Consider the following 25,531-nt stretch of genomic DNA (forward strand, 5'->3'; position numbering starts at 1 on the left):
ACTACATAAACCCTGTCTGAGTTTCATAAACTGCACTTGTCAAACACAGAGGTGATCCTGAACAGTTCATGTATTTAATAGCTGTGACCTTAATAACTCCTTGCATTGACTCAGAGCTTATATACATCCTTGGAAATGCTTACTTTTTGATTTTGAAATATGCAATAATTAGAGGATATTGCTTACTTCCGATACATACCAAAAGTTATGGACAACATTCAGACAGAATGCATACAGTGGTTTGGGGCAGAAGCCATTACATTTACAGCAGTCCTTGGTGCTGTTCCTCTGGAACAGAAATAGCTTGCTATTTTTCTTTTTTGTTTTGAAAGCGTGAAAGCAGAGATTTATTTGCGAACCTATTTGGACAAAGAGCTCAAATGACAAAAGGTAATTGCCCAATGCTGACCATTGTGGTAGCAAAAAAATATTTAATTTTTAATGGGAAGACTTCATCATTGCCATTTTTGCGGACTGTTATGCCTTGTGGGATAGGGAATGTGCTTCATTAGGGATTTCTCTTAAAAAAGAAAAAACATAAACCACATGCACATACAGCTCAAGGTCTTTACCTCAGAAGTAATTATATCCATAGCTACACGCTGCCTATTAGCTAATGTGATTCAAGGTCTTCCTTGAAATATTAGAAGCATAAGTAATACCAGATTAACAGAGTTCCTGAAGAGTATTTTGAGGGTTATTCTTTAAAGCGAATGGGGTTGTGTGACATAGCTCAGGGCAGAGAGAGAAGACATGGGAAAACTAGAGGGATAAAGCAGTCCCCTCTTCACACTTACCACAGGATTGTCTGCATGTTGCACAGTCACGTGTTGGATCATCCAATGTGCAGGGCAACACTTTCTCGAGGCTTAGCAGTTTGTTGATTATGCGATGTATATTGGATTATCATTTTCCTAGAGCTCTGGCATTCTTTGGGCCGGCTTGCTTGATTGATTGAAAAATCTCTGAGTTATCCTCTGTAAAGCTATGTGTGTTTTCTGGCGTGGGCTGCCACTAACTCACAAAAGTCTCACCACAAAGAGCTGTCATTCCCCAGAGAGCACCTGCGCACGTCACTTGAGCGCAGCAACCCTTGTTTTAGAAGTGAAAATTTTACTTTTCTACAGATGGAAGCTCTTGGACATGCTGAGTTTTATTACAAAAACACTAATGCATTCTCACTGCATGCTATCCTTGCAGATCCACAAAGCCAGATCTGGATTGATTTCTTCTCAATTCATACCCGGGGAGTTCTTTTGTGGCTAAATGCTTGGTGGGTTTATCCAGGTGTGTGTCACACCAGAATCAAAGCCTCTGCTCTTGCAGGGAAATGGGAGGCAGGAGTTGGGCTGGTGCGCTAAACAAAGCACATGATTACCAGGAGAAATGACTTGGCAGAAGTTGAAGCACCAGACACACAGAAATGTTTGCTTTGAAATTCCAGAGACTTGACTGTCCCTTTGGTTTTTTGGAATGCTTTGATTTAGTCATGTGGGGTGGAAGTAGTCTGTAACCTCACAAGGGCACTGGGAATATTACCTCTGGTGCAGTTACAGGATACGTGAAGCGAATTAACTGTCAGCAAGCTTCAGGGAGACAGCAGATGTATACATGGCTGTGAGATGTTTGGCTGTCTTATAAAACGTATTTCCATAGGACCAAAGCAATTGTGTGTATAAAATATGTAACACTTGGGTATGTAATGTGTAACAGGGAGTAGCAATCTAAGTGAGGGAACAGTGAATTCATTGCATGCAAATATCTGAATACTTTCGCTTTTAATGGCTTGAAAGCAGAAGAAAAGTAGGCTCCTGCAGTTTCTTTGAATGCAAATTAGACATGCCCATAAGGAAATCCAGATTTGGTGCATCTAAAATAATCCATGTTATGATTAATTTTTAGAAATAAACACTCAAATCCAATGTTCCTTCCTTTTGGATGCAGCTTTACAGGACAACCTTTGTATCAACAGAATGAACTGTTGGCGCAAATCTGATTGCTGTAGTTGGATATCTGTCTGATTTGCTCATGCAGTCAGCAGCTAGAGGTAGGTTGCTTATATCTTCTGCCTCTAGTTATGCTGAGTGTAATTTGTACCCAGAAAAAAAGTCTCTCAGTTTCTGAAAAATAGCAGTAGGGCTGGATGCAGTTCCCATGTTGTTGGGAGTTTTCTACTCTATTACACATCCAGGAACATGTGGTCCACACTGTACCTTGTTAATGGAGTTTGCAAGAAAGGAGAGGAAAAAAACACGTAGTTGGAATTTCCCAATAAAAGCATGTAATTTAATCCTGTTATATGGCTTTTATATATTGCTAGTAGGTGTTTCCATTTATTTTTCATTGTTATCCTGGCATTTGGTTTCTAGGATGATACAGAAAGAAAATCAGATGAGGGAGAAAATGATTAGAAGCTTTAAAACGGAATATTGTAAAAGGAAGGAAAACTGAATAATGCCATAAAAATGTGCTTGTGTCCCAACTTCATAATAACCTGGCTGTGGAGAAATGTTCTAGATTTTTTAAAACATGTCTCCTTGCTGAGAAATCATCTGATTCTTTCTGATTTGTTAGTGGGTTTCAAAACATCTTAAGCTATATTAAGATAGCTAAGATTACACCTTAAGCCTTAGGACTAGTCACATGGATAAACATCTCAGAAGATCTCAGATGATGAATCAGAGATCACAAGAAACATGCTGAGCAGGGAACTAGCAGAAGCCAGGCTACAGGTTAAAGTTAGATTTTTTTTCAGTGTGGTACCTGTTATCTAAGATTACTCATTTGATGCAATATAGGAGATCTTTACTAAAATAAGGCTTACTGAGTGGAAAAAAGAAAAGATGGACTGTAATCTTTGTTGATTTGTTGATTCTAAGCTTGCTAGTGAGACATCTCCCCATATTTTTGAATCTCACTTGGTTTTTACTTAGCATTGCACTTAACCTTTAAGTACATGTTGAACCCTTGGGATAATATAAAACATGCACTTTTAAAAGATTTTAAAGTGTAATAGGAGGTGGGACAGGAGCTATCATAAGATGTTTGCCTGGAGGATTTCAAGAAATGAGAAAGGATTTTTTTTAAATTGAAAATGAACAGTTTGGTTTTGGTGAGTTGGGTCACCTCAGCAGTGTCTCTGAGAATACTGTGAGCGCTCTGACTACGGATGCTGCAACCAGCCCACTAGGACTTGCCCGTAGTGGACAGGGCAATTGCATTTCGTGCATAATTCACAATGTGCTGCAGTGATTCCGTGAGGTCAATGTCTGTTGTTAACTCAAAGGAAATCAGAAAGGAAATAAAGGCGTGTTTGTTCTTGCTGATCTTAGAAAGAGCTGTCTACAAACTGCTGATTTCAATTCCACAGTACTGTACAAACAGCAAAGTTGAGCCCTTTTGCCCATTTACAAGCCCTGCATCTGAGATGGATAAACTTTGCAGCTAGAATAGTAGCTCTTTGTCTCCAGATTTTCATCTCAATGCTGTGCAAAAAAACGTACAAAAGAAGCAAAACACAAATAGGGACAATTTTGTGCAGGAATGAACTGGAGTCACTTAGCACTGGGATTCCTCTTGCCTAATTGGCCATCCAAAATTAGTCTTCTGAGCCTGCTCTCTAGTCCAGGGAGGGAGACACTGCCAAAAGGAAGTTCATGCCCTCTGAATATAGCTGTCTTAAGAAGGCTGGGCTAAGTTATCTGCTCTGGCTGCCTGTGTTTTCTAGCCATATGTACATTTTTTTCCGGATTTTTTTCCTCCTTTTCTTCTCTGGAAATATTTTTGAAGTGGATTCTGATTTTTTTTTTTTTTTTTTTTTTTTGTTAATCTGCTTCACATTTCCTTTCACAGCAATGAACTGAAATCGGCCAGGTTACTAAGCCCAACCAGCAGGCAGGAATCACCATCGTAACAGGGATTTTCAGAAACATAGTACCACAACAAGGGGTACCCACCATACTGGGAAATCTCAGGTATTTTGTGCATATACTGTGCAGTGAACAGATACTACATGGTGGTTTTATACCTCTGGATGAAGCACGTGAAATTTACTGTGCTTCTATAGGAAGCAAAACAGCCCATGTGCCAGAGGCCTGCAGTATTAGTGCATGGTGCATGGTACTACCCAGCAGAAATATGGCCAGGAAAGAGCAATTCACCTGTAATCATACCAGGTTGTGAGAAGCAGTGGGAATCAGGAGGAGGCATCAGGAAGAAAGCATGGACCATGGTACAGGACTCAGGTGCAAGCAGAAAGTTTGGAGAAGAAAACGTAGTGAATGTTTGCCCTACAGAGAGAAAGACATGGACACTCAGAAGTAAAGGAGTTTTTTTTTTCCTATAGCCAGGTGTTTGTGTTTGCCAACATCCTAATTTGACTGGAAAACTGCTTGGGAACAGTCAGGACAAAGTCAGGAGAAAGGTGTGTGCGTGGCTGAGAGGGGAAGAAGGGAGAAGCGTTTCTGTTAGGAGGGCCCACATGGGTACATGCAGATACTTCGGAGGGTGGCAAATCTTTCTAGATGTAATTAGCAAACGATTATTAATTTAATAGTGCTCTCCTTTTCTCAGATTGGTTCAAACTGTAATGGAGTAAAATCTGTTGAATTATAAATATCCTTGTGTTTCACTGAATATTCTTTTACTATATAGTGGCGCACGTCAAGAAGAAATCTGTGGTTCTCCTTGAACATCTACAAAGTTACTTAGATTTGCGTTTTTAACATACTTTTAATGTAGTAACTACAGAGGAGTATTATTAGGAAGTGTTTCCCAAACTGTGTCGGCTGCCAGGCCCTGTAGCATGTTTGTAGATGGTCTGGAGACCATATTAAAATAAGAAAATCATAAACTGAAGAGATAAACCATGAGTGATAAGGGTGCAGAGTGGGCCGCAAACGTTCGGTAGGGATTTCATTTACAAGCATAAGCCGTAAACCAGAAAGAGTTCTTACAGATGGAAAGACCCGTGAGTTTTTATTGACCTCTCTAGTGGGTCACCCTTTGCATCCGCTGAAAACTTTCTGCAAGATGAAATCCCCTGGGAAGGCAATGTGTGGGGCAGGCTGCTTTATGCCATTAAGTAGGACAAGGATTTGAACGCGTTTGAGCAAAAACAGCTTTCCATCAGCGGTACACAACTGAAATCTGTAAGCCACAGAGGCTGCTTCCAACTTGCATTGCCACATGTGACATATCAGATTCCACATAAAACAGCCAAGCATGTTGCATATGATCTATTATCTATACGTACATTAAATATACAGTAGAGTGGATTCACCTCGGTGCAGCATCTGCTTTGTGTACAGTTCTGGCAGTACAAGAGAGCTGCAAATCTGATATGCACTGCCAGTTAAACTGGGGTTGAGGCTGCTTTGTGTTACTGGAATGAGTGTTACAGGAATACTGGTGATGTGGCTCTTAATATTTCTTAACATTCACCATTAATTCATTTTCACACTATATTAAAAAAAAAAAAAAAAAAAAAAAAAAAAAAGACTAGCATGCGCCTGGTTTGACACTGCAAATAACAAATATCCCCAAATTCTCGTTCGTTTTTCAAATTCAAAACTGCTGTGTTTTTCTGAAATTCAGATTTACTCTGTGCAAATTACATTTTTCACCCGTAAATGCCTAAATTAATATTTATAATCTTTATATTCTTTTCAGTAGCATATCCAAAATGACAAGAATGTACGTTTTTTCCTCTCCAACATCATGCACTACAATGAACACAAAATGGCTACTTTTCTTTACGCTCTGTCCTCCTTAGTGACTAACGCAGTCAGTCGACAACAGAAAACAGGTCTGTATCTGCATTCGGTGAATAACAACCCTCTTTTGAGCAGCCAAACAAAACCCCCAAATCTGCATGTCCTCAACTCCTGGGATATAAGAAGTGGGGCTTTAATTTTATTTTCTAAAGGAAACTAACCTGCAAAGAAATTCTGTTCTTTTACCCTGTGTTAGACACAGATGACTAGCCTGAAAGGTAAAGCAAATTCTCTTCAAGTAAATGAATCTATTCATACTTAGATGAGCCATTCTTCTCCTTTGGCAACCTATGGAAATGGTAATCTAATCATGCCACTGTACTAGTATCCAATATGCTGAAAGCTTGTAATTCACAGCTCAAGGGGGATGTGGGGATAGTTGAGAATGCAGTAATTACAGGGTTGATGCTAGAATGAGCAGTGAAATAATGTGTATTATTTTGTTCATAAGCAGAATTTTTTTAGCCCATAGCAGGCAGGTTATGTGAGCAACCAGGGTGCAGGTTTTTTTTCTCTGAGTCAAAGCCATAGGACATCTGGTGCTATTAACTGTAATTCCCTCCCTGTCTCAGTAACACCTTTAGAAAAATATGTATACATACATGTAGATTTACCTTAAAGCTGAAGAAAACTATCATCATTTCTTCACTGAAAAAAGAGTTCTGAATATCTCTTCACAGGCTGTTCTGTAAAGTAGAGAACTTGCAAGGAGCTAACTTCTCTTTGGATTCAAACTAGCTAATGCAAGGTACAGATCCATTCACTCCAATCTATCATGTAAAATAAACTAGGTTACCTGTAGGAAAGGATCACCTGGGCAGCCTCACTCTCACCATGAAACTAGCTGAGCCCTTGGAAACCTTCTACTCTCTTCTTGTAATATTTCATTTTTGAGGTCTTTTTTTACAAAACGATTTATGTTTTTCATACTCTTGGGGTGTTTTTATGGTTTGTGGCAGAATGATTACTGTCATGAGATACTTTGGAACTTACTGCTATTGCATAGAAGCTATAAAACAGACCAAAAAGTCTTCTCCAGTGTCATATGCCTAGGATGCTGAGAAGGCTTATGCCTTCTCCATGCCCCCACCAAAAAGGACCATACAGTAAGAAGCCCAAGATGCAAGTCAAAGCTGAGGCAAAAGGCATATCTTGAGATTTGTCGCATTGCATAGTATTAGAACAAAAGCAGAACTCAAAGGGAGATTCAAAATACACGTAGATTTGGAGAGAAGCTATATTTTTGTGGCACTGTATGTTCAGACAAGCAGATGCACACAACTATTTATTGTACCTGTGGACTCCTCTTTCTTACTCCACATACACTTCTGGTACCTAGTCTACCTGTCAATCATCTAGTGCATATTATACAGTATGAAGTAAGATTTTCCTAATGCATTTCCAAGAATAATAAAGCCCACATTGTTTTTTATTAGAAAATTATGTGTGCACAGTAACGATTCATCTAGCCTCTGTCTTATCTGGCAAAGTGCAAAAAAGCATTGTGCAGACAGGAACATGTGTTAGTGATGCAACTGATGTTAAAATTGTATTGTAGGATGAGTTTCACACATGGCTGGCTGTGGGAGCCCTCTGGAAGCTCAGTTCTCAGCTAAGATCAGTGAGTGGCATGCAGCAGTCTGAAGAATATGAAATGTAGCTTTCTAAACCCAATTTTGCTTTTGACAGCATCTAATTTATGACTAGGAGAAGTATAGTTGGCTCAGTTCTCCTTAGTGAGACTCATACGATGATCTAGGAGGTCTCACTTACAACTTGTACCAGTGGAAGTGAGGAAAACAAAACTCTTGGATCTGTAGAACACCTAAAAGCAGCTTAGGACACTTTTAAACCTGAAAGCTCTTTGATTGTAATGCTGACTTATAGTTAACAATTCTGTCCATCGTGCTTGAAGACTTGAGTCCATTCTGTTGTGTGAATGTAGTAAGGCTTGAACGGATTGTCTTCTAATTTCTGTCACGACTGATTTTGCACCTTTTGCTTTATTATTATCAGATTGTTCATAAATATAGGCATTTATTTTTTCTTTTAAGAGACAAAATACCCCTGCTGGTGTCTGTAACGGTAGACACTTACAAAGAGGTTCCATACAGTACGCCTTTCCAATGTCACAGCTTCAACTTTTAAATAAGGAAAAATGTTCAAGAAACATTTTCTTCAATGATGTACCATTAAATTCAAATGCTAAAAAAGAAGAAAAAGGAAAAAAAAATCCTCTAGAGCAATGGCTTTTTACTTGGCTCTATGGGTTTAAAAAGAAATTGCTCACAAGAGGATAATAGGGAGGAAAAATAAAAAAAATAGTTTGTCCTGTTGAGATGACACTTTCCTCTTGAAAAACAGGTCAAATCAGCAGGTTCCTAGTCTCAAAGAAAATTGCAGTGGTGGCCTACTTGGCTGCTAACACAGAGCACATTCAAGACATATATAGAAAAGTCAAGTGAACAGGATAACAAGGAAAATATGACTCACCCACAGTCTAAGTGCTAAATTCAGGAAAACATTAGGAAAAATCATTTTTATTTTATGAGTAGATTTCACTCCTGGTGTACATGGATTAAACAGCAATTTTATACACAAAAGAATGACGTTGTGACTGTACAAGCTGCTTTTAAAATTACTAAAATCTAATAGTTTATGCTTTTTTAATCATTCTCTAGGTAGGGAAATCTGTGCTCTGAGAAATTGTAGATAGCTGTGAGCTCATGCACACCTTTCCTTGCTATTTTTTGTCTCAATTTTTTCTGTCAAAGCACCTTGAATTGTTACTCTTTTATAGTTTTTAAAAGCTAAAGAGACTTGCCCAGCACTTCGATAGACTCCGAGGAAAGCAAAGGTCATGGGAGGAGAGCGCTGATGCAGTGCTGCTGTGGGCTCTCTGCAGCAGAAAGTCTTCTCCAAGTCTGGAAACTCTCCAAAAGAACTGCAGCTGTTCCAGAATAAATTCTCATATGGATACCCTTAAATCTGAAGGAAAGTGAGGGTTTGGGGATTCAGTATAAGCCACTCCCCAAATGCATCGTTATTCTAGAAAAATAGCTCTTCTGGAAAATATCCAAGTAGCCTTAAACCATTCCCTCAGCTGGGTGCAGTTTAGCTATGGATGATACTAGCATTATCTACAGCTATGCACTGCCTGTATTATCCTTTTAGATCCCTTATGATAAAAAACAAATTAAATTAATATTACTGGTAGAAGAGCTGACTGATTTACACATTGTGACTGATATTAATCTTGAATTTACAATTTTTCCTGGTTCCCTAGTTGTTTGTGAACAAGCCTTGTTTTTAAATATATATTTATCATTCGTTAATAGTTTATGAAAAACACACACTGGCCTGTGGATTATTCATCATCTGTCCACTTTAATTACTTGCTTTTTGTGGTGGGTGATTGACATTTGACGGTGATACTGCTCTGACTCTGTAATTTGATGAGAATAACAAATAACAAATAAACATATGTCCTCAGCAATGACAGCTGTGCAGATAAAGGTGCTTGTATTAAGACAGCCAGTCTTAAAATATCCATGCAAACAGAAATCGAGGTCATATGAAGGTTTCCAAGTACAGTAATGTGGGTATAGCCAGATAAAACAGCCTGAATACTACCAGGTTGTTGGTTGTTCAGCTGAGCACCCTTGTTTTTGTAGAATATTTACAGCTACTTATATTAGGATGTTAGGGTTTGTTCTTTTTTCTTTGACTGACCAATTTGGATAAGAAGGTTCAGATCTGAAGTAGAGATTCTTTCCCTCTCTTTGGCATCCGGCATGTTTGTGGGGACGCCTTCAGTCACGGGTTTGGGTTATCTTCCGAATCACAGCGAGCCAATGAAGTCTAGAACTGAGATTTTTATTCCAAAAGAAACACAAAAGCTGTAGGAGGAATAAGTGGGTGCAATAAATGGGGCTTATTAAAAGTCTAATTAAAAAAGAAGAAATGTCAGGCTGGGGCAGAAAATGGGAGAAAAAAATGGAAGCTTTCATTAAAAATTTGATTCAGACCCCTTCCTGCACCTCCAGCAGTTTGAGGCGTGGAGGATTTGCTACGTGCATGTGAGACTGCATGGATTTGTAGGAGTCACTTGGCTGGCATTTGCAGAGATTTTACATTGGCCTTGTAATCTTCAGAAAGCACTTCTGTAGTCTAAAGATTCAAAAGGTCTAAATACTTTGAAGCGTCAAAATTCATTTGGGTGTGTTCGCTTTCTCTTTTTACATATTAAATAGAAGGCCTACGTTTACCTTTTAACTGAGACAACATAAAAGGCCTGAGTTTACCTTTTAACTGAGGCAGCACAAAATGTATCTTTAGATTTTTACAATTGCATAAATTTAAGAAATGCTAAAATTATTTTGCAGTTGAAGGGTTAGGGAAAAGGGGTCATTCGCCCCAGGCTGAAACCATGTGCACTAAATCTTAAATCCCTGGCTAAAGGAAACTGCACTTGCAAGGTAAATCCTGTGTGTGCTCGTGAGAGAAGTGTACTCAAATTGGTTCTTTACTGTGGCAATGCAGCTTTGTCAACCTGGAAACTATCTAAGATAAAGCTCCGATTTTTGCCACTGGAAAGATGTGACATGAATTCAGCCATCAGGCTATCAGGACCGTCGTGGCAAGTTTTAAAATCCCTGCTGTTACAATCTCTTATAAACAGTGAAGCTAAATTTCTTCAAGGCCTGCTTTGCATGCATTTCTTTAATAAATGCAGAAATATGTGGAAAGAAATGAGGTTGAATTTCTCTCAGATCCTGTTTAAAAGTAATACAAGACTGGTCTTTCCTCCTGCAGCTGTGCCAGGGCTGCAGACCTTTTCTCTCTAAACGCCTTCTGGGAATAGGTGCTGTCCTCTTGTTCGTTCAGGACTCACAACAAGAAGTGATTTCTGTGCTTTGATTTACTGAAATGCCCTGTGGTGACTGTGAGATATCATTTTTTTTTTTTTTGTGCTGAGGACATTCTATCTTATCCTTAGGAATTTCTCATGCCAAGCCGGTATTTTCAATGAATTGTTGCAGTATTACCTCAGACTTGCAGTGTCCTCAAATCTCTCACTGAGCAAGGATGCAGCTCATTAATTTGGATGCAGAATGGGAAGATAGAAATAGGGTTTGGGTTTAGATTTTGGTGCCTCTCAGTACAGAACAAGTATTTCATAGACATTCTTCATAGGCCTTGTTCACAAAAAATTCTATTTTTCTAGATTTTGAAAAAAAAATAGTGTCCTCAGTCTTGCGCCAGTTTGTCATTTTTCCTGAGATTAGATCAAAGATAAGTGGAGTTTCTTGTGTAAGCCTCTTGCCTACATTTCCTGCTCTTTTGAGAACTGGTTGGAATCCCCACCAGTGCTAGAGGATCTGCCTAGGACGGGAGACTGAGGATAGAAATTATGCGCTTAGCAAGTTATCTGATAATGTTATCAGGACCACAGGGGAGGCAGAACTTTTGAGCTGGGTCATAATTCTCTGTCTCAAGTGACAAGTTACTGTTCAGCCTGGAGCATGCTTTTAGTTGTACTTTTCTCTCTTCCCTTCCTTCTTGCTGTTGCAAGCAGCACTTTAGGTCTTCTTTTCCTTTTTTTTTCTTTTCCTTTTCTTTTTTTTTTTTTTTTTTTTTTTTTTTTTTTAAGAAAATGTGCAAGTATAACTTGCTTGTTTTAGACATTACTTGGAATGGAACACCCCAAAAATGATAAGCATACTTAAAAATATAGTACTGACTATATAAAAACAAGTCAGTACTTCTCTGGTTGAACAGATGTTCTTACTCAATACCCATAAGACACTTTCCTTCTAGAATGTTGATTTTCTGTATTTTATGTTTATTAGTAATCCTCTATGAGTAAAATATATTGTGTTGTTATACTTGCATAGTTCTTTTGAGTTATAGTGGGTTCCAGAGAAACAGGTATTAAAATGGTATAAATCAGTTCTAGTGGTGCTTTGTGTCAATTTATAGTAGCTAAGAAGTTGTTCGTGTTGCTTTTTATCAATCACATTCTACTTATAGTTTGTCTTGGCTTTTATTTTCTTGCCTATGGCATTTGTACAATTTCTTTCCAACATATATCTAATTAAAACATATCTGCCCTTCATCACTGCTGCAATCTGAATAACTTTTAAGTCTTAGACAAACTATTTAATATAATCTCACATATCAAGAAGTATAAAATAAAATTCTCAAATCAAATTGAAAGGTAGACTTCCAAGACAGAGCGAGTGCACTAAAGGCTTGATGCTCTCAGGAACTCATGGAAAAAGCTTAAGTATGTACTTACTTTTAAGATGTGAGATTAAAGAGATGTAAGTCCTTTGCTGGATCAGGAGACAAAGTGCTTTGCACAGTGAGGAACTGAAACCTATGTTCATCAACATCATGAGTTAGTTTGCTTAATAACATTGGTTGCTACTGAAAATAGTAAATTCCATCTTACATAGGTTGTATTAAATACCTTTGAGTAGTCTGTGTCAAAGAAATGACTTTCTTGATTGCTTAAAAGCTACTGAACAGCCTTAGGGTTGAATACCATGCAAAACTGGTGTACCTAGATTTCTATAATTGCTGTGTATACTGATCCCCTAATGGCTCAATGAATATAACTGTCCTGTATGTATAGACTTGTCTCACAGGGCAGAATTGCCCCAGAGTGGGTCAACTTTGAGAAGTTCATTAGCAGCAACACTGCTTACCCCATCTGAAGTCCCAGATATAAAAGTAACCGAGCCGCACGGGCACAAACGCACTCAAATAGAGCAACACAGAGAACTCCTTTCTTTCCAATTTTCTTTCAAAAGATTACTTTGGCTCCATAATCTAAAGAGGGCTTTTAAACTTCACTGGTTAAGTTATACCTGAACAGTTTTCAACGGATCTAAATGGATGTAACTGATAACGATGTACAGCTTGCATACGCACCATGGCGTAAAAGGAAATCAGTTAAAAATCAATGACCTGATACAGTTCACTGGGATAAACTCTGTGAACAAATTACTCTTACTTCTGCCACATTTTCATTTAAGTTTAAAAAAAGAGCACCTAGTCAGTCATATCCACTTCTAAATGTGTCCACATCGGGGGGTGGGTTTGTGCTAATTTAAGCTAATTGAATTCTAAACCAATCTTGATGCATCACTAACCAAATGCCGTGAGAGCAGCTTGATGCCAATGTGTGCAATGATACGGAGTTCTGCTTACCTTACTTTAAGCTTATTCAGTATTCAGAGAACTACTGGGAGTAAAATCCAGTAGAAACCTGTTTCCTTGCTAACATCAGCAGCAAATGAAGAAGGTGTAATTCCACTTTGAGGAGGAGGAGACAACTTTTACAGTCATTTTTTTCCAAAAGGCATCACACTTTGAAATGTTGGTACCCTGGCTGTATATTGTCTTTTGAAAGCTAACAGCAGTGAAGGGTTTAAAAAGCAAATCCTTGCAGTAATGTAGAAAACAGCAATGTCCATGCATGTTAATATCTAGCCATCTTAAATGCTCTGTGATCAGATTACTGGGAGATAATTGGTTTGCTTAAGTCTCCTCGAGATTCACAGGTAAGTTTAGGCGATTCATAGATTTGGAGACCAGAAGGAGAATCCTAATTATTATCTAGTCCGATCTCTTGCATAACAAAAGCTGAACCATTTAGCCCTGCAATTCCTCTGTCAAGTTCTTGACATCTGGCCAAGCAAGCTCCTCCAAAAATGACTGACTGCTAGATTTGCTTTATCGCCATTCAGCATCATTGCTACAGTTTGAGGAGGAGCGACTGACAGCAGAGGATGAGGAAGGACACAGTGCAGTGCTTCTTAATGAACTGCGAAGGAGGGCACGACACGCCGTGCTTGTTTTAGGAGAGCGTACTTGTTTTAGGAGAGCGTACTTGTTTTAGGAGAGCGTTAGCGACGTGGGCTTGGCTCTGACCACGCATGTGCCCTGGTATATCTGCAGGTTTGGTGGGATTAAAGTCTCATACATATTGGCTGCTCAGATATTAAATATTCCACTTGTGAGTGAGGGGAAACTGTGTGTACAAAAATACATGAATAAGTCCGGAAGCAATAGGTACAAATATTACATGACAGTTTTGAGAAATAGCACCTACAGTAATAAGCCCAAGCAGAAAGGCAAGCATGGGCTCTATTTTGGCAGGCTCACTGTGTACTGTGTGTTGAAAGAGCTGCTGGTATATTCTGGAAATTAAGCTGTGTATTCACATTTCAGGCTAGTTTTTCAAAAGCGCAGCTCCAGTTCAGTCATGTAAATATGAGCCAGGTATTCAAGTGTTTAGCACTAAGAACGTGCGCTGTGCACCTGCACCTCAAGTCTTAACATTCAACAGTTTCTCGGTAGTCAAAAAAACGCAAGTGATTAGTATTTCAGAGTATGTTTAAATTTGAAACTTTTAAAATTTACAATCCTAGCTAGGGTGGCTGAGTTGTTGCAGAACGTTCTGTCCTCTGGGTTTCTGAAGATCTAAGCCTTGGTTCTTGCACTCGTTTCACACTGAAATAGCTGCTTACACATGTGTGTCTGTATTTGGTTAGCACAACTCCTTATTAAAAAATATTGCCCATTTTGTTTTATTAACCATATTGCTGGAGGGAAAGAGATGCAAATTCTGAAATGTAAGTGCACTGCAGTAACACATAACAAAATGTTATATCAAAGTGTCAGTGAAGTAGCTTCCTGGAAAATATATGGGAAAAGAATCTGATTTCATCAGGCTGCACACTATTACATTTATTTACTGTTATATATCCTTGTCTAAGTGGAATAAGCTACCATATGCCACAAAGCTCCCTGTTTCCCATAAATGCTTTTTGTAAGATAAATGTATTGATATTGAAAAAGCTTATAAATTTTTTAGCATGATGATTTTATGACAGTTAGCTTCTGAAACATAGAATATTTTTACTATCCTTTTTTAAACTAAAATTCTAATGTTTCTTGTTTTCCATGAGTATCCTGAAAGTGGGAGATACGCAGGAATTGGTGAAGTATTTAAGTGCACAAAGCTTTGGAACAGTTCACTGGACTTAGTTGATGCTACCGATCAAACAGTGTTTCCCTGATTTTCTCAGAAAAAAAATGCAGTGCAGATGAAAAGACATGGTAAATAACTCATATGCTAATGAAAAAAAAGGCTATGCAGCTCTATTGGTTTTTTTCACTCTTTTCCAACATACTTCATTGAATGTAAGGTTGATGTTCTGTATCATATACATCCTACCACTACTGTTTTAAAGCATTTTGAATCTTTGAAGCTCTCTGAGAGCATCTGTCTGGAACAGCATCACAGCATCGTCCATGGGGTCTTGACATCGTTTTTCAAGATGCTTTGCTAGTAGCCAAAGTTTAAAGACAAGGCCAAAATAGTTTTCCTTCTGACTTCCCTCTCAGCCTGAATGAAATTCAGTTTGAGTAGCTACTGATACGTGTCATTCGTGGATATATGACATCATGTCACACGGACCGGTGGCCAGGACTGAATGTCCACAGCACCCGTCTGTGAAGAAGGAGCTCCAGAGGCACAGGGTAGCTTGAGCTCACCAACACCACCGCTACCTATCGAACAGCAGAAGCGAATCTCTGACGTAAAAAGGCAAGGGAGCTCCTGCACGTTAACTGAAATGAAAACTAGAGCTTGCAGCCAATCACATTCTTACCTGTTTTATCCCTGTCTTCCAAAAAAATAAAGCCAAGACCATCGCTTGATGTCAATGAAGACAACAGATTTTAGGATTAGAGTATTCTAAACTGTCCTAGCTAAGATTTACTTTGGGCAACGACTTTCAGTTTATATGAAAAGTTTTCCTGAACTTCAGGTGCTTGTAGAAGTCTCTGCTTTCCAGCCTAATGAGCAGAATTAGGTAAGTTTTGCACTGTTAAATCTACTGGCAGCTTTTATGTAGAGAAAAGTTCAGCTGTGGCTATGCACAGAAAGAGTGAAAGGATCTCATAGGAAGGCTACGTGCACTGAATCTTAACCCTGTCGTGCTATCATGGGCAGTGAAGACAGTTTAGATAATTTGTATAGATTTCTGTGGGGTTTCAGTCATGAATTATGCCAGTTTCCAAATTCTGTGCAGCTTAGGCTTTTGTCAACTAAAATACATCATTATACAGTGGTGAGGATACAGAAAAAGGATGGTATAGGCAGAACACATGATGGCATGGTACAGATTTCGGTAGTTCTCATTTGGGATAATGACTTACATAACTCACCCTGGTTTTATTCCCTTGGGCAATTTAGAATTTCGTATGAAAATCTTTATTTCAATTTGTTTTTAATAGTAAATCTCCCCTTCCTCAGAAGCCATCTGCTATCTGAAAAGTTTTTTTAATTAAGAAAATGCATACTCCATTTTCATACCAAAATTTCTACATGTGAAAAATAACTATACAGGAGCTACAATCCCATTTCCAAGCACTCCCCAAAAACTTCCACAGAGCAAGGAAATAAATGCATGGCAAAGAGAATACCGGCTCGGTGTGAACCAAACTCTCAAACCGAGTGCTGCACTCTGCGTGGGGAGCATGAGGCGATGCAGTCGCGAGACTCAGGCCTGCCAGGATGTGCCTACATCTGCTGGCGCGTCGAACTCGTGCGAGCTGCATGGGCGCTGCTGTAACACACCCGCGTAGCAGGCACGAGTTACACACCCGTTCAGCAGGTATGAGATCAGAAGCCTGATGTCCATCTCTGCAGGGCTGAGATATTCTTACTGCTTACATGTGTACAGATTGTGTCTTTTGCTGCCCCTTGCAAACTGTGGCAATAGTCCTTTTACTCAAGGAAAGACTATTATTTTAATTAACTTTAAACTTGTACCTCCATTTCTTCTTCTGTTTGTTAACCAGTTTTATACGAGCCTACCAAGTTAGAGAGTGGAAGGAACTGCTTACGTATCTCATCACTTGCACTGTTCAAAGTGCCTGAATTTGATCTCTTCACAAATACTAGTCTGCCTTGGGGTTCTCTTGAGCACCTATTCACTGAGCTAAAAATCTATGTTTGCATGCTGATGTTTGTTCCTGAGGGCTCATCTCCCTTGTGAACATGTTTAAACAACCAAAGTGTTCTTACAATGAAACATTCAAATTTGAGCCTTTATTATTATGCAATCTGGGATTTTTTTTTTTTTTTATCATTAGACTTCCTTCTGAACTGGGTGGTTGACACTCCCTGTTCCAAATTCCTGTCCCATGAGCTAGTTGTTTGGAAATACTAGCTAGGAGGACAAACACCATGACTTTTTACTTTTAATCTGGAGAAAGTGCTTTCTCACTAGGTAGTTGGGATTAAACTGTAACCCAGAGGCAGGCCACAGAAATAGGATAAAGATCAAAACGAGCAGGAGAGCTTTACTTAGTGGAGTGATACAGATGGGAGTGATGGGCCTGATGCAAGGCGCGCTGGGAGTCAGAGGATTCTTTCACATGATATAACTAGTTTCTGGATTAAATCTTGCATTTGTCTTAGGAGAGGAATGTATACCTGCTTTAGCAGCCCTTGTGCTCTGAATAACAATATGAAAGTGCATTCTATGTTGTAACAAGCTGAGGTCTTATATACACGGTTGCTATTCAGAAAAAGTTTTTTCTGAGTAACTCCATATCTAAACAAATTTAATCAAAAATCAAAACCAAAATTAAAGACTACTTTGACCTGACTCTGCAGTCAGATTGTCTTCCGTACAGAACTTTGCTCCTTGATCCATGCCCAAGAGTGTATTTATCAGGGAATTTTTTGTCCTTTCAATTTGCTTTTTAATGTGAATTAACCTTCAAGTGCAAAAAGCCTTGGACATTCCCTGGGTGTAAGGAGGGACTTCTCTACCTTTTCTAAGGCATCGCGCAAGCCTGTTGTAATCTTCTCCGCCAGAGTCCACCTTCCTGGCGGCCCGTTTCTGGCGCAGGAGACCTGGACGCAGGGGAGACGTAACTCTTGGCTTGGCCGAGGCAGCAACGCGCTGCGCTTTTCCTGTGCTCCTGGCCTCTCTTCGTGGGACAAGGAGAGCGCCAGGGGCTTTGTCGCTTTTCTTGGGGAGTTCCCGTTCGGTTTTTCACGCCTCCCAGCCTTTAAAACGCTGCAGCAAACTTAAAAGCCAGCAGAGCCTTCAAGTCGCCCTGTTGCAAGTCGCCAGGTTCTCGCAAGCGCCTGGGGAAAACCGATGCACCAAGTCTGCTGCGCCGTTACTCGTCAGCCTTCGGGAGGGCTCGGCCAGCCCCGCCGTGGCGCGAGCAGCTGCCTGCGAGCGGGGCCGGAGCAGCGCTGTGCTGTCGCCTGCGCGAAGGAGTGCCGGAGTTGACATCACTTCCAGTAACGAAGCGCCCGGGGTTCTTTTATGACTCGCGCACGCCGCTGCTCCGGAGCCGTACGGTGTGTGCTGCGTGGCTCCAGGAAACGGAGGATTTGTTTTGACTTGCTAAAACAGCGTTTGCTGGTTCTCCTTACAGTCTCACCACATGACTTGTCAGCTCTCTCCCCCCCCTCCCCCGAAGACTAACTTGAGATTTAATTAGCTGAACACAAACATCCTTCCTTGCCGGATGGCTTAGCCTCCTTGTTGAGTACCTTCGCCCCTGTGAATGAAAGCCGTCTTCAGCAGACCTTTCTGTATTTGCAGTGCGAGGTCCAGAGCGCCCGGGAGCTGTCAGTACATGGTCGCTATTGATTCCCCTTGTATTGATGACCACTGATATGTGAACCGGTCTTGCTATGGCTTGCTTTTTATTTATACCCTATGTCCTCTACGTAAGAGCATTTTTCAAGTATGTTTCATTATCATTTTGCTCGCTGCTAAGTCACAAAAATGATGCTCACCTGCCTTGCTGGGATGTGTTGAAGGTAGCCCCAAGCTCCACAACAATCTTGCCTAGTATGTTTTGAATGGGAGAATTTTTATGTCACTGAACCACAAAGTTCATTGCACACCTCTGCTAGACAAGTTCTTAACAGGCTTCCCCAAGCGCGGCTCAGATTCATGAGTACGTACATGCTTCAGATTCGCCAGTGGCACATTTCAATTTGCATTCCCACCACTCAGAGAACGTGCTCTGGACCACAGAGAGCCTGGCTCCCTCCTGGGATATCGTCACACGAGCAGCAGCCTCCCTAGTTCTCTGCAAGTCTTAGAATAAGCGTCTGTGCTGCAACCGCAGCCCCTGTTTTCCCTGAACGTGCACCGTTGCTGCAAACGCTTTGTCAAAACCAGTGCAGAACTGCACAGAAGTCGCAGTCCTCTTTGTAAAGTTGCCATCCTCTCTGGTAGCTGCAGATACTTTGCTTGTTATAAGCACTTTAAAAAACACCTTTAACCCCTGCAGACTGTTAATTTCCCAGGAATTAAAATCTGACAAGTTCATTTTTACCTGTCTCTTCTCTCAAAGATGCTGTGGTTTCTGTTTGATTCTTCAGAAGTGAATCATACTTTCAAACCCCTCACTACCTTAGTGAAATATTCTTTTTCCATTAGCATTTAACGCGTTTTACCTGGGTTCAGACATGTTATCAGAAACTTAGGCAAGAGTCCTTAAAATAAATACATAAATAAATAAATAAATCCTGTGTGATTTCATGCCCTGGAAATGCCTTTTACACCGTAACGATTCCTACAGCTATTGGGAAATGTAAGGCGTATGGACCTGAGTTAGTCAAATTAATACCATAATGGCTTCTGGCTCAACAAGTGCGTACGGTGCAACAGCGAGCAGAACAGCTGTAGCAGAGTTACCTTTTATGTGGGTGGTACGGACGTCTGCCGGTTAAAATGATCTGATGAATCATTTCTTGCCATATGATTACTGTTAATAAGAACTTATGTTAACATGTTTGTGTCTGAACTTTGTACAAGTTAATGCCTGCATTTATTTTCTTAAAAAATAAAGCATTTCACAATTGCTTTTTGTTCTTAATGGACTTTCCTCATTTGAAAGCATTCCAGGACGTCAGTAATGCAGAGCCTGCAAGTAGCCTTTAAAAGAAGATGTTCTTATCTTCATGTAGTGCTTTCTGCATATAATTCTGTATACACTGGCCAGTAGTTTCTAATCTGAGAACTTCAAGCTCAGTTTCTAAATCCATATAGAAACACTTATAAAGGGAGCGTGTCCTTCAAAGTGCAGAGTGCTGCAAGTTCCCATGAAAAGATGAGTCCTCATAAACTTTCTTGAAAGCCTCTGTTGTTGCAAACATTTAAACTTACGCTTTCTTTTAAGTAGTCCCACTGACGGACAGGCTTCAGCCATTGACTTCACTGGGTGTAAAACTCCCTATGTGTAAAATGAGGCAGATTTTTTTCCCAGGACTGACATGTTATATTTAGAAGGAGAAATATGAGTGGCAAAATGTTGTTCTTTGAAAAATGTCCTTACAGCTTACAACAAATTTCAAAGTGTTTGAGAAGTCTGAGGAGCAAATGAGACATTTTATACTGAGAAAAGCATAAGTTTAAATATCATGAGTGTTAGCAGAGTTTGACCTAGGATGGTCTTGGAATCTCCCTTTGATCAAAGAAATGTAATTTAAAATTTTACTTAAATTTGATAAACACAGTAGAGCAGGATAGAGAGATAGTAAACATGATTTCATTAAAACTGCATGAAATACAGGTTAGTTAGGATATGTGGTTGGACGATGATCCCTGTGAATTCTGCTTACAAACTATGACCAGAATGAACATTTTGTAGGAATAACTTGTCTACACATGGACTTACAAAAGTTAATAATAAATATGCTGGAGAAAACAACTCTAAAAAGACTGAGGAGGAACTTGGCAAATAGCTCTTCCTTCCCTACACTGGCAATTCTGCCAGTCACAGCAGGAGAAACATAGGACCCTGATGAGTGAGGCAGGAACCTAACACTGTCACTGGAGCTGCTGGGGGCTTTTTGGCCAACAGGGCCCTGTCCTTGCTCAGTGATGTTCTGGGATCATTTTTGCCTTCATTTTCTCTGCCAAATCAATAAATCAAGAACTCTCATATGTTTTTTCCAGTGTCATCCTGCATCACCACCTATAAGAAGACACCACCTCCAGTTCCACCAAGAACTACCACCAAGCCATTTATTTCCATCACGGCCCAGAGCAGCACAGAGTCTGCCCAGGATGCATATATGGATGGGCATGGGCAGAGGGGAGATATCATCAGTCAGTCGGGACTTAGCAACTCCACAGAGAGCTTGGACAGTATGAAGGCACTAACAGCTGCTATTGAAGCTGCCAATGCACAGATCCATGGCCCAGCAAGTCAACATGTAGGAAACAATACTGCCACTGTCACCACTACCACCACCATTGCCACAGTTGCTGTAGAAGATAGAAAGAAGGACCACTTCAAGAAAAACAGATGTTTATCTATTGGAATACAGGTACAGTATAAGATTTGGATTGTAATGATGCAATTTGTGTGTTGTAAATCGATCGTAATTTGCCACTGCTTTGGATTTCTACATTTGTTTCACTGCTTAGTTATACAATGTTCCATGTATTTTTCTACTTTTCCTGACAGGTGCCTATGTAGAAGCTGCAGTAGCCTAATCATTCTTCATGGTACTGATGATGTTTTACTAATTTATCATAAATACATCAGAAACAAGGATTTGTTTAAGTCTCCTTGCTTCTTATTATTCAGCTTTGTTAGATTACACACATGAGCACTAATCTATGAATCATAACACAGCAGGGGTCAGGAAAGCATGAATTAAATCATTGAAAGGGAATGTGTAAAACAATGATTTACATTACACTATCACCCGAAAAATATTTTCGTCCGGTCTCACTGAATTAATTGTCACTGCTTATTCATGCATTTCATAATGACTGGTAGCCACTTGAATGAGGCAGCATTGTTCCTCCTCAGCCTCAAGAGCCGAGGGCAGGTTCCTTCTGATTTGCCCTTGTTAGAGAAAATTACATTTTGTTACCTCTAGTGGAGTGAAACAAGAAAACTAACCCAGCCAAGGTTCACTCCTGTTTACAGAGAGAAGAGCAAATAAAGCAGATCAATTTAATCTGTTATCTGACTTAATCTTTCCCATACCCCCTCTAAAAGAATGCGTATAGGAGTGCAGCTGTCTACCTGCAGGATTTGGTTCTGCCACAAAGTACATGAACTTGCGATCAATAGCGAATCAGCACGGGTTTTGATGGGAGATGAATCCCAAGCAAATAGGCTAGCGATCTGCAGTTTATCTGCCTTCACGAAAAGATAGGATTTTTTTCTTGCAGATGGAGGTTGTGTTTACAACCTCCCATGTGCCTGGACAGGCTTATCTGATTAGTAAAGCCTAAGAATTTACTCTGAAATCTCTACATCAGCCTGATGAGAGGTGCTGTGCAGAAGTATGCCATCCCAGGAGGCAGCTCCTGGAGAAATTTTGACTTTAGTAATCTCATACTTTTTTATGGAAGGACAATAATTACTATTGCCTGTGCATGCAGTTTACTGCTTCTGCTGTACCCCCTTTTTCTGCTCCCCCACAAATTGTTTTAAATAAATTCTGGAAAAAAAAGGTGGATATTGAGCATTAAAGATAGAAACAAGACCCAGGTGGGATGAAAATAAAAGAAAGCTCTTTTCTTACTTATTCCCATACCCGGCCAAGGCTGACGTGCCACTTGATTGTTGTGATGCTTCGTTTCACTGAACAAAGTGACAAAGGATCCTTTGCAGACAAAGATCCTGCAAAGTAGTGGGTAGGAAGAAATAACTCCCCGGTCTGTGGCAGCCAGAATGAACAATGGTAATGTGAACCACTGTTCTTAAAAGACCATCTCCCAGGGGTCTCTTCTTAAGGTAGTGCTGCTGCAAGTCAGGACAGCTGCTTTTGGGCATTATAGCATACTTGGCTTCTGAGATCTGAGGAAAACAAAGCCCAAACATAGTTCAAGCCTTTGAAAAACTCCCTCTAAAATTTTGAAATGGGCAAAGGATCAGCATCAGGATCCATACTCCAAACAAGGCATAGTATGCAAAGAGCTTCCTGGATAGGAACTGTACAGACCAGTGGAGGTGTCTAAGGCTGTGGCTGTGGAGGAACCATCATTGGTGCTATGGGCTAGGAGGATTGCTGCCCCACACTGTACCAGCTCTACCTGCAAAACAGATTTTTTAAGCTGGCCAGGCTTCATGAACAAGTAAAACTATTTTCCCGGTATGCTCTGCAGTCCAGTTTGCAGCATGGTTACACAAGCAGCTGTGTTGGAACAGCTAAAGTGCTAGTGTGGGAGCAGAAATACCATGAGCTTGCGCAGGCTGCCAAAAAATGACTTCTCTCAGAAACAGCAGCCCTCACATAGATAGGTAGTTTCTCAGCTCTCAGAGTGGTAGCATGCAGTAAGTCTCCCTCCACTGACTATTACTAGTTGAGGCTTAGACTGAATTCAGAGCAGGTAGGTGCCGTGCTTATAGCTTGGCCTATCTCTGTAGAGCAGTCAGTGCAAGCCATGTTAGCCAGAGGCATATTCTTGGTTTGCATCTTTCTCTAATAAATACACCTAACGTGCACTTGTGATGAACCTCTGCGTGCATCTTCTGACACCTCTGACATTGCTAGGACACTGTAAGCCTTTGCTGTTAAACAAAAAAAATGTTTCCATCAAAAAGATTGCTTCTGTCTGCCAGTTTCGGGATTTCCCCCTAACTGGACTCGAGTAACTGATGGATTTAGGGTACAATTATCTACCAAAATACCTCAGTACTAGGTAAGGGTACTTCACTGATTAGCTCTCTAACTCCCATCCCCTCCCTGTTCTTTGCAGTCACTTTTCCTGCACAGGGTTGTCAAAGTCTCTGCCGACAATAAGCTTATTTACTAAGAGCACACGGCAGTGTTTGCTGTGCTGGGTGCTAGCTACAGCTGGAGCTTGCGTACACCTAGGGAGGTCAGAGTGAATTCACAGGTCACTTTGTAATAATAGTGTGGTCCAAAGATGCTGTGTGCTGGCAATCTGTTTGTTTTTTTTTTTTTTTTTGTTTTGTTTTGTTTTGTTTTGTTTTGTTTGTTTGTTTTTTAAGGATTAGCAATCCCATATCTAGCATTGGGAGTTAACAGCTATGCTGATTGGACCCAGAATGTTGTGGTTTTGCTCAGTCACAGACACATCTGTGACCAAATTTTAACTTCAAGATAATGCCAGCCAAGAGCTGCGTCTGCTTTCTTTAAATCCTGTCTGTATAATGCTCTGATCCAGGAAACTAACATTTAAGCTAAATAAAGATATAATTTTGACTTCACTTCACATAGGCACACACATGCAAACTAACTGGTAAAATCAAACAAATGGTGCAGCACCCTTTGTGGCAGCGTTACGACTTTCCAAAGGCTCTGGCAAATCTGCATCCAGCCTTCATGAAATACTGGATAAACTCTATCTGCATTTTGTAGGCCTAACACTGTCTTAACAAACTGCTTTAAGAATAACAAGAATGATGAATATTCCATAATTAGAATCAGAAACAGGCACATAACAAATAAACTATACAACTGTATCAAGGTAGTTATAGTACAAGCCATACGTGCAGATATTTGGAGTTAACATGCGTAGAAATTCTAAATAATGGGGTGATATTTCTACTGAACTACATGCTAATTAGCTGGTTATTTTTTTAAGGTTGATGGTGCTGAGGAGTCTACCAAATCAGGTGAAAATAAAGCAACCAGTAAGTTCCAGTCCATAGGAGTTCAAGTAGAGGAGGAGAAGTGGTGAGTAAAAGTTAATATTGTTTTTCTGAGGTAAATAATTATGTCGCAACTAATCTTTAAGAGTCCTAGATCCTGCACGCATAACCAAATAACCTACTTCCTGGATGAACTGTCGTTAGGTCACCCAGCTGAAGAGCAGAGTCTTATAAATGCTGTAGCTCTTATTTCTCAGGGCTGCTTTTTCAGGACCCAGTGGGACAAGTGATGGAAAAATGCCCTGTATTTTAAAGGTCAATACACTTGCAATAAGCTCTTTTTCACAGAAAGTCTATCTAAGGTGCAGCAACCGATGCCGCTGGAAGTTTACCTTGCTTTTCGGGAGAATAATTGGAGCCACCTGGAGCAGTGCAGCGGCAGAGCCAAACTGCTTGCTCTTGCTCAGCGAGCTCGCTCAGACGTCTCTGCATCGCAACCGTTCCCTTGCAAGAAGTGCCAAGGTTTAAAAAGCGAGTCTGCACAACTCTGTTCTCTTTCAGATCTGCAGTGTAGCCCTGATTAGAAAACAAATATTCTCCAATAAAAAAGGAAAAAAATAGAAAACAGTTGTTGTCCGCAAGAGTTAGGCTTCTTTCTGAGGACAAATTGCCAGAGGGCAGCTGTTTTGCAGGGCAGCGTAAATGTGTGTGGCGCTCTACAGGCAAATAAACTTGCTGAGGGCTTGACCACATCTGCAAAGCCTAAATCTTGCCCCAAACGGGACTCAGTGAGTGGCTGAGAAAAAGCAGGATTCTCCCCTGCCCTCCAAGCAGGCGGATCTGCCCATGCCTGCTGTGGCTGCAATCACATACTCAAGTCTTTGTGCCTTTCTCCTGAGCCCTTTGGGTGCAATGCAGCTTTTGGAGACATTTTGCTCACTGCTGACTTGTAGAGCAGGGAAAGCCACCGGGCAGTCTTGCTTTTCAGAGAGAGAAGAGTCCCCCCTCGCAACCTCTGCAGTAAAAAAAGGCTGAGCACAGCAAGTCGGGGCTGACAATTATATTAGGGCCCTCTGCCCTCCTCTGGCCCGCCAACAGTAGTATCAAGTAGA

General features: G+C 40.4%; 1 protein-coding gene across 2 annotated transcripts in view; it reads left to right on the plus strand.

Moving 5' to 3' along the window:
* The window catches only part of DLGAP1 (DLG associated protein 1), a 138,140-nt gene that overhangs the window by 90,807 nt on the left and 21,802 nt on the right, over positions 1-25,531 (plus strand). For both annotated transcript variants that reach the window (XM_062570185.1, XM_062570186.1), the window contains exons 5-6: positions 20,795-21,168; positions 24,413-24,504. In XM_062570185.1, the coding sequence (XP_062426169.1) occupies positions 20,795-21,168; positions 24,413-24,504 (466 nt within the window). The remainder of the gene's footprint in view (positions 1-20,794; positions 21,169-24,412; positions 24,505-25,531) is intronic.

The sequence above is a fragment of the Rhea pennata genome, chromosome 2 (genome assembly GCF_028389875.1).
Source record: "Rhea pennata isolate bPtePen1 chromosome 2, bPtePen1.pri, whole genome shotgun sequence".
Lineage (NCBI taxonomy): Eukaryota > Metazoa > Chordata > Aves > Rheiformes > Rheidae > Rhea > Rhea pennata.